Raw genomic sequence first — 14,335 nt, 5'->3', positions numbered from 1 at the left:
TCCTGAAATGATTTGTAGGATGAAAAATATTTTCTCACCTCTTCTTGGTATCTCTCCCACGAGACAACCTGCTGCTCAGTTAGACTACGCAAAAACCCAGCATGTGTCGGGTCGGCTGTCCAATGGAAGAACCAAATGCACTGCTGTTTTGGAATATTAAGTGTTTGATACATTTGTATGACCTGATCAAAATGCTGCTCAATGGATGCATCAGAATCCTTTGTAAATGGCCTTTTATTCTCTTTAAGTGACTTCATAACCTTACCTGTATCTATATGTATTGTATTTTTTTGTTAAGGCCCATAGCTGTGAGATCTGTGTAGAACTCTGTCTGTTCCCTTTTCCCAATACCACACTTCTGCACACTTCATGTTTAGCTGTGAATCATTTTTCCTTCTCATTTGTTCTGTTGTGTACATCTCTCGCCACTGAGGGAAAATTCTTCTCTCCTTCTGACTCACAGTCCCCTCACCTCTCTATGCCAGCTCGAGGCGCTTCACATCCTTTCCCCACTGACCCTGGCAGTCAGCCATTTTTTGGCAGCTCAACTGCTGTTGGCTCAGCTCCAAGGCCCTGGAATACCAGAGATTCACTAATTGACACATTCTTCAGTTCATTATGACGTAAATGTGTCCTTTTGAATCTGTTTTGTGTTTTTAATCCTCTTATCTGTGATTCTAAAGGTTTTATTTCATCCTGAATAGTGTCAATTTTAGATTGCTCCTGTTTCAGTCTCACAATCAATGCATTAAGTTCTGTGACTCGCTCCTTATAATCAGCGACTATTTTTAGGCTTCTTTTGCTCTCTGCCATCAAATTAGTGATTTCATCTTCTAAGCACTGAATTGTTTATTTTCTTCACGTAACGATTTAATTTCTACTATGGCCTCATCCCTATCGATCTGAATCTGACCTATTTCCACTTTTAACTGTTCAAGGTGTTCTGAATAGTCCTGTATGTGTTTCCGTTTAATTTCCAACTCATTCCGCAATGTGTCCTATTGCTGCGGACTAGTTTGTAAATGTGACAATTCCTCCATTAACTCCTTACATCTGATTTGCAGTTGTAAAAACTGCTGCCTCTCCTCGCCTGTGGTATTTTCTAGTTGACACAATGTTTCACATACTTCTGTCAATTCATTTTGATACATTACAAGCGTGTGCAATTCATGACTCCAAATTTCCAATATCCTGTTCAGAATGAACCCTACTTTTGCACCCATCCAAATCAAGCTGTCCTTCTGTGACCTTTTATCATCGCAGTCGCATAGTTTAACTAGACATGAAGACCGTGCCCTCTTGAAACAAGTGATCTGAAGACTCTTTTTCAATCTCTGAAATTAAACTTTTATGCCATAAATTCATAGTATCTGTGACCATGTTCCTAAACCAAAGAATTTAGATACAGCATAGTCTTGTAAATCTGCCATGCTAACCTCAGACATATTTCACCCTGTTTGCGCAACGAACAATGCCTAAAAGACACTACAATACACCTTTATCTTTAGAGTTTACGTAAAATACAGCACATTATTGGCAATACAATGTCACGACTGGCTGGTGCACTAGCTAAAAAGTCCCTGGCAGCTCCACTAAATATGTAGGAAGAAATAGCCTGCCTCTTCCTTTTTGCTAATTTTATTATTTCCCCTCGGTACTTCAGCTATGCACCATCAGGCTTAGTACTGTGACCTTTTGTTAATTAGGCTCATTCACGTCTAGACGCAAAAGGGACGGGCCATAGGCACAATTGAAACCGCTAAACACTTTTAATTTACGCACTTTATATAGTTAATCATCAGCTTGTATCCGTCAATCTTGTTACATCACTTCTTGCACATAGCCACAAACATATGAAAACAGCAAATATAAAGCACATGTGCAAATTAACATTTACTTTAGAATAGCATTCACAGCACATGTGATTTGTTAGAATCCTAAGCGACCTTCCCGTGCATTCATTTGTTATTACAGTGATATAAAAACATTTGGATTTCAGCCTTCTGTGATCCTCCTTTCCTCATTTATCATTGGATGGCACGTAATACTAAAACCCCTTGCACCAAAGGGACGAACTCCCACTCAAAAATTTAAACGCAGCTCACTTCATTAACCTTTTAGTACAGTAAAGGCTGAGAAAGTATTGCTTTGTGTCCAATAAAAAACACATTCTTAGTTCAAGTCTCACCTGTAATCATGAGCCTAAAGTGGTTTGGCCACATGTCAGCAGTCATGAAGATTTTGCATTGGAAACTAATTTAGGAACACATAGGGCCTCATTACGAGTATGGAGGTAGCCATGCCCTTATCAAGGGCATGGCTGCCTCCATACCGGGTCCCAGTACCGGGTTCCTTCAATGAGGAATAACCGGGTCATTCTGACTTTGGAGGACCCGGTAATTCCTCCTTGAAGGAACCCATCCCCATTTCCATTCCCATTTGAGCCCTCATAGGGCTCAATGGGAATGGGGAGGGAACTAATTACGGTGCCGTTAATAACCAATATCACGGTTGGTTCTACAGCAAAGCAATACTCAAAGCCAAAAGGTCATGGCTAACAGGGTCATGAGTGGGGCAACCGGGTGGCATAACAAACAGAACATCTGGCTCCATAACCAGGACGAGGGAGACTCCCAGCATGTGCATTTGCCTGAGGCTGCGCAAATCCTTGAACCATCTTTGCACAAAACCTAGTGTGAATTTGCCAGAGGAAGCCCAATGTTTAAAGGATGAATTTGCTCATGTTTAAGACTCCTCCAGAAGAAAATGTCCTTTTTTCCACCCGTCACAAACATGAAGAACTACATTTCAGGAAGGCACTGAAGTTTAACTTATGTTGGGTCTAGAGAAATTAAGCTGATGGCCTCACCCTCTGACGCCTGAGATGTTCCTTCTTCTTCATCACCTCTCAGCCGTCTGAAGTGGCCTCCTATTGGCTTCACATGCTCATGTACCATCACCAGATGCCTTTGTACTCCCATAAGAAGTTCAATGCCCAGCTTTTATCTTCAGTTTCAGCCTCACATGAGCACAACCTGCTATCATATTTCAGGACAAGATTTATATGCCTAAGTCCCATCAACACATGCCATAAATAGCTAACTATTCCCATGTTCAGCCTCACATGCACAGTGACAGCTGTATACAGTTGCTCAGTTGACTAATTGCCAGTTGACCCCTGCACCTCTTTCGTTTTGGTGCTCCGGTCATGGTGGGGTTAAAACATCAGGCTGGATCTTCATTGGCATCCTAAAATGTGGATCATAATTGTGGTCTTTCCTTAATTCCCTTTATTAAGGCATGTCACCAAAAACGAGTCCAGTCCTTGCTACATGGTGCATCATTTTCTCATGATCTCTTTTTTAAATAGCTAGATTGTTTAGAGGAACAACCTTGGCGTAAAGTACTAGGCCTACCAAAGAGCCTTAGGATTCACCTATTAAGGGTTGAACTTAGTCTAACATAATTAGCTATCCTATTAAAAATTTGGAAATTCACATCATTTGTAAAATATAAGTTTGACACACCGGATAAGTTACTTGCTGGTTTTTTAGATGCTTAAGGAAAGTGTGAAGGCATCATGATACAAGACACAGATAACAGATTCAAAATTCAAATAAAAGATCTTTATTAACTCAAATGTCAGGATGTCATAAGGCCTAACTTGCAAAAACATGGCCTAACTTGCCCTATACTAAGGTGGGATTTCCCTACGGGTCCCCAGACCCCTTTTCCATAGACTTTCGCTTGACCGGCAACTACCGTTAGACACACCATTTCCCCTGAAATGCCGCGGCCTGAGTGATGCTTCCCTGTCACTCACCAATGTGCATCCGTTCCTCGGGGTGCTCTGGTTTGTTCTCGGGTTCTCGCTGTCTCTGCTCCCTCCACCACAGAGCTCTGGCGAGCAGCGCTCGCTTTCCCCAGACCTTCCAGCAGCTTCTCTGTTCTCCCCACTCCCAACGGGGAACAGACAGCAATGGGCTCTGCTCAGCTCCAGACCCTCTTGTGGCCCGCGCCGGCCACAATGTCTTTCTGGCTTCTCTGCAGTCAGGGTCCTTTTTACCAGCTCCAACTCTGATTGCTGTGCTCTCCTGCCCAGCTGGTTCCCTTCTCTGCTGCCTTCCTCCTCTTTTATACACCTGCAACCATTTAACAGGTTGCAGGTGTGAGCCCTTAATTCTCATTTCCTGACCATAGTTATTGTGACATGCCTGACCCATACAAAAGTCCTCAGGCCTCCTCCTCATCTCAGTTCTAGAGTGGTGAAATAGCATGTTAGTGTGCATTACTCCTAGACGCCTCTTCCTCGTCCCAGTACTATGATGGTTTGAATGGGGAAAATTGAGGGAAGACAGTTTGCAACAGCCTATAAAGGCAGGGGGAGGGTACGGTTGGTTCTCCTCAGAAAAAGAGGGATACCATGCCTTGCCTGCGGATATCCTTTCCCCAAAATGCACTGACCCTCCACCCAGGTGATCCTCCCTCGCATCTCCACCCACAGGGTCAGGATCCAAAAATCAATGACCTTTCCCTGGCCACCTGAGAAGAGGATCAAAGGGAAGTAGGTGTGAGGATACCCTCAGGTGTATCACAAAAACCAATTACAAGGCCTTGATGGATTTTAAAATAGGAAATGAAACCTTTGGGGAGGATTTAGGGGCAAAGATTAACTGGTCACTCCCAGCTAGATCTTTAATAATTCACTTCAATAAGAAAGCTATTTTTCAAGATTGCAGTAATAACGTTCAACACCTAAAATCCAAATGTCTCTTTCGCAAATACATCTAATATTTCCTACTTAAATATCCACACAAAAGTACATTCAACTCTTCCCAGACAAGAACAAAAGAAGGGAATTTATGTTGTTTCGTTTTAATTGTATTCGAGAATTTGGATGGGTTGGGGTTACCCAGTTGACGGAAAGGATCCCATATGAGTTGAAAGGAGACAGGAAGGGGAGGAGAGCGAGGAAGCGGGAACGGAAGTTAGCTCATGTAAGGAAATAAAAGAAGTAAGACGTATGACCACGTCTCTGTATTTCTTTAAGTCTAGGCCTAGAGAGCAGAACGCAACAACTGGCGATGAGCCAGGAACCCACTCTGGCAGCCTCCGCCGCAAGGAGGTGTGCAGAAAAGTAGAAAGAAGCATTCGGCAAGGCTTGCAAAGTAGACCAGGGCCGACGGACACAAGCGGGACGCAGAAGCTGGGAATACGACCTGCCAGCTGAGGAGGGTACAGAGCCCCCAGTGAGAAAAAGATGGAAGCTAAGAGAGGTAGTGGCAACGGCTACAAAGAGGGAGAGAGACGCCACCGAGCAACAAGGATGCGGTAGACAGCACGCAGACTGCAGCGGAAGACGGCATCACGCGTCAGGGTCATCGGCAGAGCCAGCAGGTATGCAGCACGCAAAAACCCACTAGAAAGCAGGGACTCGGAAAAAGAACGAAAACTAATCGCATATAAGCCACTAGAAAGCGAGGATCGACGCCATCACAGACATGGCGCACGCTGACAAAGCACAACACATATAGCGAGGATTAAAAAAAAAAGGAAGCGCATGTAAGCCACTAGAACGCGAGGATCGACACCATCAGTGACACAGCACACAACACATATAAGTCATTAGAGCACGAGGATCACCGCCATCATGAGCACGGCACATATAAGCCACTAGAACGCAAGAATTTATCCAAAAAAAAAAGGCTAAGAGCCCACAGGCTCAGGAAACATCCAAGCCACAGGACTAGGAGCCTCAACCTTTGCACAAGCTGCTCAGTGCTCTATGAAAAGGAAAGTAAGAGCGCTGCGGAAGCTGACCAGAAAACAGTAGTCACATCACACACCAAGGAAAACCGACATGTCTCAGCCAGTAATAGAACCAGCAGACCAGGCAGCCCAACCCGCTGCAGGTGTCCCACCAACCAGGTATCCTTCCTACGCCGCCTGAACCCTTTCACATTGGAACCACATGAGGACCAAGGCCAAAGATGGCCAAAGATGGCAGGAATGGATAGACGAGTTCAAAGAATTCATGAGAGCGGTAGGAAACCAAGACGCGCCCAACAAACTAGACATCTTCACCAACCTAGTGGGGAAAGAAATGAAGTGTCATCAAAACCACCCCCCCCCCAGAAAGGTCTACCTACCAGCTGCTCACAACCGCAATCCATGGCCGCCTGGTCGTACTCCCCAACAGGGACTACAAACGTTACACCTTCAACCAGTGTACCCAGAAACCCCACGAAACGATCGGACAATTCATAATACGTTTCCAAAGAAATATAACATTTTGTGACTTTGTGAACTTTAACGATGACGAGGCCATCTGACTAAGAGTGATAGAGGGGTGTGTATCCTCGCAATTTAGGAAACACCTGCAAAAGAAACCCCTCCCATTAAAGGAAATAGCTGAGCTGGCATGGGTCTACGAGCGGGTTGACGTACAAGCAGCCCAGATAGAGAACCTAAGGAAGACAGACACCATTGCTGCCATAATCAACAGCCCCCAAGGGCAAACTCACCAAACAAGTGTACAATCCCGCCAAGACACCTGGAGCGTCACCGGCCAAACCCAACCCAAAAGACAATGCTAGAGATGTGGGTTTGAATTCCCCCACAAGGGACAATGCCCCGCCATTGGCCAAATGTGCCTAAGATGCAGCCAGGAGAACCACTTGCAAATAATGTGCCGTGAAAGGGATCCCCTGCTACCAGCCCAAAGACTGCCACCTCAAAACTCTCCCGGAGATACAACCCAACAAGAGTGTCCAACCCACGAGCATACCTAGACAGAGGCAACACAAGAACTAGCTTTGGTAGAAACACTGCAGCATACCCAACGCACCTTGGGTTCATACGGGCTGTCGAGAACCTACAAGTTGGCACGCCCAACGGAACATTCGACAACCAAGAACAGCTGTATTATGCACAACCTTACCAAGGGGAAGAACAACGACATCAATTCCACACAGACAACCCGTATGAAAACCCCCTGATAGAAGACAATCCATTGTGTGCAGACCAATACTACGAGTATGACCGCTACAGTAAGGAATAAGTCCGGCTCATCTATGACGCCTCTGTCGACAGCGCAGCCCCAAAAGTGACGGTACTCCTTGGATGGAATGACACACCTTTCCTCATTGACACAGTGGCCACCGTCAATGTGATGAACGAGAAGACATACGAAACACTGGCTGGCGCGTACCCACTACAACCATCCCGGGCCCGCAACTTCCAGTGGGGTCACCCCTACCACTTCAATCCCGAGGACAATTTCTACGCAACCTGATACATAGAGAGCAACGTATTCCCGTTGTGATTCACGTCAACAAGAGCCCAATCACAGGAAGATACCTCCTTAGCTACAAAACGGCCACCACGCTACAACTGATCAACCTCGGATATGACAAGTCTGAAAAAATCCAAGGCCTCCCGCCACAGACTCAGACAATACGAACAGTGACTCAAAAGACAATGGACCTGATTGAACTGAAAGGGATGGTTCCCAGCCTACTTGAGGGCGTAGGCGTGCTGAAAAATACAGTCATCCGCCTTCACATTGACCCCACAGTGCGTCCAATGCCACAGCACCCCAGACGAATTGGGTTTCACCTCCAAGCAAAGGTGTCACACGAGCTACAACTGCTACTACAGAATGACATTATAGAAAGAGTCGAAAGTCTGATCCCATGGTAGTAGTCCTCAAACAAGACGGGTGCCTACGCCTCTGTGTCGACATGAGGATCCCGAACATGGCGATTCAGAGGGAGAGACACCCAGGACCCAACATAGAGGACATGCTGGTGAGATTGAACCAGGCCACCCGGTTCTCAAAGCTGGACCTGAATCAAGGATACCACAAGCTGGTCATTGATCCCGCATCCAGGCCGATCACCGCCTTCACAACCCACGATGGCCTATTGTGCCATAAGTGGCTCAATTTCGGCATATCCTCAGCCACTGAAATATTCCAGGAGACAATACGAAGGTTGATAGCGCCAGTCTCCAATGCCTTCAATTACAGTGACGACATCTTAGTGTTCGGGGTCACTCAAGAACGAGGCACTAAGACAAGTGTGCACCATCCTCCATAAAGCAGGCCTCACGTCCAATGGCTCAAAGTGCACCATCAACAAGCACAGCCTATGATTCTTCGGCCACATCTTCTCAGACTGAGGAGTCAGAGCAGATCCAGAAAAGATCAGCGCTATTGTCGACCTGGAACCCCCGAAGGATGTATCTGAGCTGCGCTCCTACCTGGGGATGGCAGGCTACTGCGTCCGATACCTGCCCCACTATGACACAATGACAAGCCCACTCAGACTACGCCTCAAGAAAGATCTCCCCTTCACGTGGGACACACAGTGCCAGGAAGCATTTGCTGCGATAAAGGAGGAACTGGCCAACAACCGCCAACTCACATATTTCAACCCAGAGTGGCACACCGAAATAACTGTCGACGCCAGCCCAGTCGGACTGGGCGCCATCCTGGCCCAGACAAACCTGCAACAGAAATCACAAACACGTATAGTGGCATACACCAGCCAAGCGCTCACGTCCATCGAGCAGACATACTCACAAGCCGAGCGAGAGAGCCTAGCAGCAATCTGGGCATGCAAGAAGTTTCACCACTTCATAAGAGGGAGGAGATTCGTCCTCATAACGGACCACCAAGCGCTCCTGTCACTCTTTGGTAATCCAAAAATAAAGATGCCAACGAGGATAGAGAGGTGGTGCATTCGCCTCCAGGAGTACGACTACACCATCGTCCACAAACCTGACAGCGAGGCCAACCCGGCACATTATTTGTCAAGGCACCCCAGTGGTGCCACAGATCCTGTCATGCAGCTGGAGACAGAATCATACATCGCCTATCTGTCTCTGAATGCCCTCCCTCCCGCCGTCACCAAAGACCAATTTGCTGAGATATGTAGGGCCGACCCTACTATATAAGCGGCTGTTCGCCTCACGAACACCAACCGATGCCGTCACACGGCCACAGAACACTTTGAATTGGGGGAGGTGGACAGGAGAGATCTGCAGAGAATGACGCGAGTACAGAAGGAGCTGCCCACACCAGAACAAGGGACACTGTTGAAAAGAAATTGGCTGGTAGGCCCCGAGAGTTTCAAAAAAACCCTTGTCATCATCGCATACAAAGGACACAGAGGCATAGCCAACACCAAGAAGATTCTACGGAATTAAGTGTGGTTCCCCTACATGGACACCATAGTCAAGGACACATTGAGACACTGTATACCATGCCAAGTAACGGCGACACCTGCACTGCCATGCCCGCTCTAAATAGTCCTGCTCCCCGAAGGCCCCTGGTAAAGGGTGGCCATGGATTTTTATGGACCTGTGGAAGAAGGAGGCCACCTCTTAGTGGCTATAGACGAATATTCCCGATTTCCACTGGTGAAGCATGTCACATCCACAGCATTTCATCAAGTGGTGACAATAATAGACTAACTGTTAAGCGAGTGGGGCGTTCCCAACATCGTCAAAACGGACAATGGTGCGACATTTCAGGGACAGGAGTTCATGAAGTTTGTGGCACACTTAGGGTTCCAACATCAAAGAATCACCCCACTATGGCCACAGGCCAACGGCATGGTGGAGCGGTTCATGGCAACCATAAAGAGAGTATGACAGAAGGCAGCAGCGGACCTGGTTTCCGTGCCGCAAGTGATCTCCCAAATGTTGAGGAGCTACAGGAACACTCCTCATGAAGCAACTGGCAAACCCCAGCCGAACTCATGATCAAATACAAACTACGAACACGACTATCCCAGCTGGAAGATTACACCCCAGTCGAAGACGCAGAGATCAGACAGAGAGAGGCTGAGGGGAGGAGAAAAGCCAAAGAGTGGACAGATCGAAAGCGGAAAGCCAAAGAGCACCAAATTCCAGTAGCCAAGGTTGTTCTAGTCTGGCAGACGCAATAGAGGAAAACAGACTCCAGATACCGACCTGAAACCCTCATAGTCACTGAGGTCAGAAGGCCTATGGTTATAGCCACAGGAGAGAACGGGGACATAACAAGGAATGCATCGTTCTTCCGCAAGCTGTTTCAAGAGGACCAAGAGGAGGAGACACCTGTGATCGAAGAGGACATAGAAGACAACAAACCCCAGCCAAAACCTCCCGAGGATCCTCCACCCAAGGCACCAGATGAAGAAGCCGAAGACCTACCCAGCAGTCCAAAGCGAAACATACACAGGCTGCCCTGCCTCATCGAACAGATATAGTCCACATACTTTCATGATGAGTAAGGGGGGTGTTATGTTAATAAGTCAACACACTACCATCATAATGCTATTAAGCCCACAATACTCACTGCATCCCACAGAATACAAACTCAGCCTGCTGAAACCCACAGCTCTCACGTTGCAACCTACAGTCCTGATCAGTGATGGAAAAGAGGTGATGGGGCATCTATGGGAGATCAGTTCAAGGGATAAGAAGGATCAACACAGAAGAAGGCAACAGCCCAGTGTGGTCTCTGTAGAGCACCCAACTGCAGATAGAAATGTGACATTTTGCATAGACAGAAACAGAGTCTGGGAGAAACAACCATATCAGTGACATTATGAAGGGGCTTTGCATTTATTTAATGGACTGATTTACCCTACACTTTTGCTGCACATTTAACCAGTCGACGCATGGATTACATCCATTTTGTTGCTATGCCGCCAACTTGTGATCTCCAGAACTGGGCAGAGCACTCTGGATGTGCTGTTGATGGTAATGCATTGGAACCTCATTTACTGCTGGGTCATCTTAGCAAGGATAACAAAACTACTCTCAAACAAACATTAAACTCCTATAGAGGTTCTTAGATGCATGAACAGAACTCCATGTCAAGGGACACAAGGCCTGAGGCTCTGCCAGAGCCGTCACCATTAGGTAGCAGAGGGGACTTACCTATACCGTGTTTTCCAACAGTGATCAAAGAGATGGGGTCTCTTATCATTTCTTTCACCATGATTACCCGACAGGGGCTTGAGCTGTCCTCGCAGCGACTCTACAGAAAGATGAAGATAAAGAGGACTCAGGGTGAAAACTCGACCACTGTTGCAGAGCTCTGTCGTACACATGGGAAAAATTGACATATACGCAAGTGGACGGATTAACTTTGGAATAATAAGCAATCGCCACTGCAAACATACATTTCCGAAAGGATTTACAATAGAAAGCATAGTACAACAGACGGTTATGTTATTCCAGCCTACAGACACCACTACCAGAACAGAGAACTCCCTCCTTCCTTCCTATCAATTCTGCCCTCCCACAACTCTCTGCTACACCTACCTGTATGGTTCTTCTCGCTATCCAGCTAGGTCTGTGCTATAGAAGCCCCTGTTTATAAATAGATGCATACAGTTAGTTCATAAGGAAGATGGCCACACTCGTTCTAATGCATACATGAATGATTCTCTTTTTTCAGGTAGTTGGTGTCTCAAATAATCACACTGGCATCAAGAGGTTAGGAGTTTTTTCCTCCTAGACCTGTACGTGAGATTTCTTAAGTTCTCATCAATGTTTATACCCACCGTGATAAATTCACTCTGGCCCCAGCAGAAAAGAGAGACTAGGGGCTATAGGGGCACGGGGCCACCCGCTCCATGACGCAACGCCCTAAAGGCAGTAAATGGGATCCTCAAAATAAGTTTCCAGGTGTGACATGGCAGTCGCAGTGCTTTTCAGGGCCGCCCTCTGAGGAAAACATATGGTAATATCAGAAACCAGGGGCCTGTTTACTGCTAAATTTCCCACACGGAATACCGGCTCAGGAAAGCAAGTTCCCCATGAACTTGGCAGGCATAAAACATGGTAAGTAAGCAGCCGTGGTAAGCCTATCTGACCCCAATATCGTGGGCATGCCAAATGGGCAAGCCAAACTAGGACATCTCCTGGAATTAAGAAGAGGGAGGGGTTACACAGAAGGGGAGGAGGTGGGCACACACGATCAATCAGGGACTGGGAAAATCAGAAAGGAATCGTCTGTTATTATCCTAATCATGTATTACTCGCACTATAAATGGGGACAGAACGGATAAAGAAATAGAGAGAGAGAGAGAGAGACAGAGAGAGACAGAGACAGAGACAGAGAGAGAGAGGGAGAGAGAGAGAGCAGGAGGAAACGAGGGAGAGGTTGAAGGGGGACAAGGGAGAGCAAGAGCAGGAGGAGGGGAAGGCACCTACCCCATGATGTGAGCCCTGGAGGGGGATCTCCCAGAGCTCCCCCAGTCCTCTCAATGCTAGCAATAAAGATCAAAAGCACCAGTGCCTCTTATATATAGCTCATAAAGTCTCCATAGCTGGATTTCAAGGTCAGAATACGCACATACACGCACAAGCAGTAAATTAGAGGGAGAAACTCCCGTCACCTAATGGGAAGAAAGGATGCAGACCCAGAGTTGAAGTCCCATCATGGTTCGACCCCGAAGGACAAAGCCCAACATTCAATTCAGACCAGCTTCACAGGAAAACGTACAGCAGCGACAAAAAACAGGCATTTGGACAGGGCGCTGTGACAAAGTCCCCTGCCTGTGTGTGAGAAACCTGAAGGGTTCTCCCTGACCATTCCCAGAGGATCTGTCATCCAGGTGGCCAGGACACAGCCATTGCTATTGGATCCAGTTCCTGGGGGTGGACCAGTGCGGGAGGAACACCTGGATGGGGGGCCCTCAGGGAGTGGAAGTGGGACACTGACGGGTGGGACGCAGTATCCCCCTTCTTCCAACACCTCTTCCCCATTCTACCCCATAGGATACTCAAAAACACTACCCCCCCCTTTTCCGACACAAACATTTTTGCATATCACGAAAGACAACGGACTAACAGCACAGCCATTTACCTGACATGTCCCAACATAAGGGTCAGGCAAAGTTAGACAATTGACCAGAACCACACACACACCTGAGGATCCTTTGCTTTCCCCACAGGGATAAAAGGTGGAGCACGAGAGCACACTACGAGCAAGGCAGACAGCATGACGAGACAGCTATCCCAGTACGGCAATTCAAGAGGAGGAGTAAGGGACGAGAACCGAAAGGGCGACAAGGAGAGAAGCGACATTGCCCTTTCCAACCAAGACCAGCAGAGCCTCTGAGAAAGAAATCGTAAGAACAATAGCTGATGTATATTGCAGCAGATGCCAAGGGTACACAGAGCCTTCCTACACTGATAATCAGAACAGTGAGAGACGCCTGTTACCGTGGTGCCATCCTTAACTCTAGAGAAAAGAAAAGCCCAGCGGATCATCACAGCCGATGAGTCGAGGGGAGAGCCGATAAGAAACCAAACTGTGTTGATAAAAAGTAAAAAATAACAAATTAAGGGAGAATCAAAGAACTGTTAACTCCATAGGGGAAATCAAGCTGCAGAGGGGACCAGCACCACGTGGGTGCCCATTTGAGAGACTCTGGTTAATTTCCCCATTGATGAAACTACCAATACCAGAAGGCCTTGGGAAAAATGGTCATACAGGGGTCTAGCAAAATCCTCTGTACAGTCGAACGTCTTTGACCGACAAGAAAAGCTGGCAAACGTGAACTCAACGGAGCGATGCCGGTAGAACGGGGCAAAGCATGATGCCCCAAGGAACATTGTGAATAAACGCCATAATGAACCCGACAGAGAGAGGCGAACTTTGAAAGGAGGTTCGAGCCCGTCAAAGGGAAGCCTCCTCTGAGAGAAATTTTGTGAGCTAAAGCCATAGTGAACCCGACAGAGGGAGGCTGGTATTTGAAAGGGATCTGAGCCCGGAAGAGGGGGACCAAGGGGTGAGAAACCATCACCCACTGTACATGCAAAAAGGAACTTTTGTTTCATTATTCTGAATCCATCTGATCCTCAGAGGCAAAATACTTTTTGTAGAAAAGAAACTTAACCACCAAAGATCCTGACACTTCAGAGTGAAACTGTAATCTCATACTGGGAACACTCGGGAGTGTGCTCTGTTCAGGAATCCCACCTTTTCCCATTCTCAAAACGTGGGGAATGAAGACCCCGGCTACTACATCCTGACGTATCATTTGTGAACACTTCTTTCTTTCTTATGAACATTATCCCTCACTCTTTTCGTATTTAGTTGTGAGGTTTAATAAACACCCTTTAACTGTGATCACTTGTGTCTGTCTTTACTGTTGCCACCATGAGTAAATTACATGCGTCTCTGGGTATGGGATCGGGTGGCCACAGGGGCCAGGTACCAGCACTTGTGGTGTGATTTTGGGGCCGGAGACGATATTTATGAAATAGCCTGGCCATCTCATCATGCCTAGCTGTGTGGCAGGTGACTGTCAGAGTGTCAGAACATTTG

The 14,335-nt window shown here is 47.0% G+C and overlaps 1 protein-coding gene across 4 annotated transcripts in view; it reads right to left on the bottom strand.

The window, feature by feature from the left end:
* The window catches only part of LOC138488157 (N-acyl-aromatic-L-amino acid amidohydrolase (carboxylate-forming)-like), a 304,572-nt gene that overhangs the window by 103,180 nt on the left and 187,057 nt on the right, over window positions 1-14,335 (bottom strand). For all 4 annotated transcript variants that reach the window (XM_069614944.1, XM_069614947.1, XM_069614945.1 and 1 more), the window contains exon 4: window positions 10,933-11,032. In XM_069614944.1, the coding sequence (XP_069471045.1) occupies window positions 10,933-11,032 (100 nt within the window). The remainder of the gene's footprint in view (window positions 1-10,932; window positions 11,033-14,335) is intronic.

Source organism: Ambystoma mexicanum, chromosome 9, assembly GCF_040938575.1.
Source record: "Ambystoma mexicanum isolate Mex_15411 chromosome 9, UKY_AmexF1_1, whole genome shotgun sequence".
Taxonomy (NCBI): Eukaryota; Metazoa; Chordata; class Amphibia; order Caudata; family Ambystomatidae; genus Ambystoma; species Ambystoma mexicanum.
This window is presented reverse-complemented; position numbering and strand designations above follow the sequence as displayed.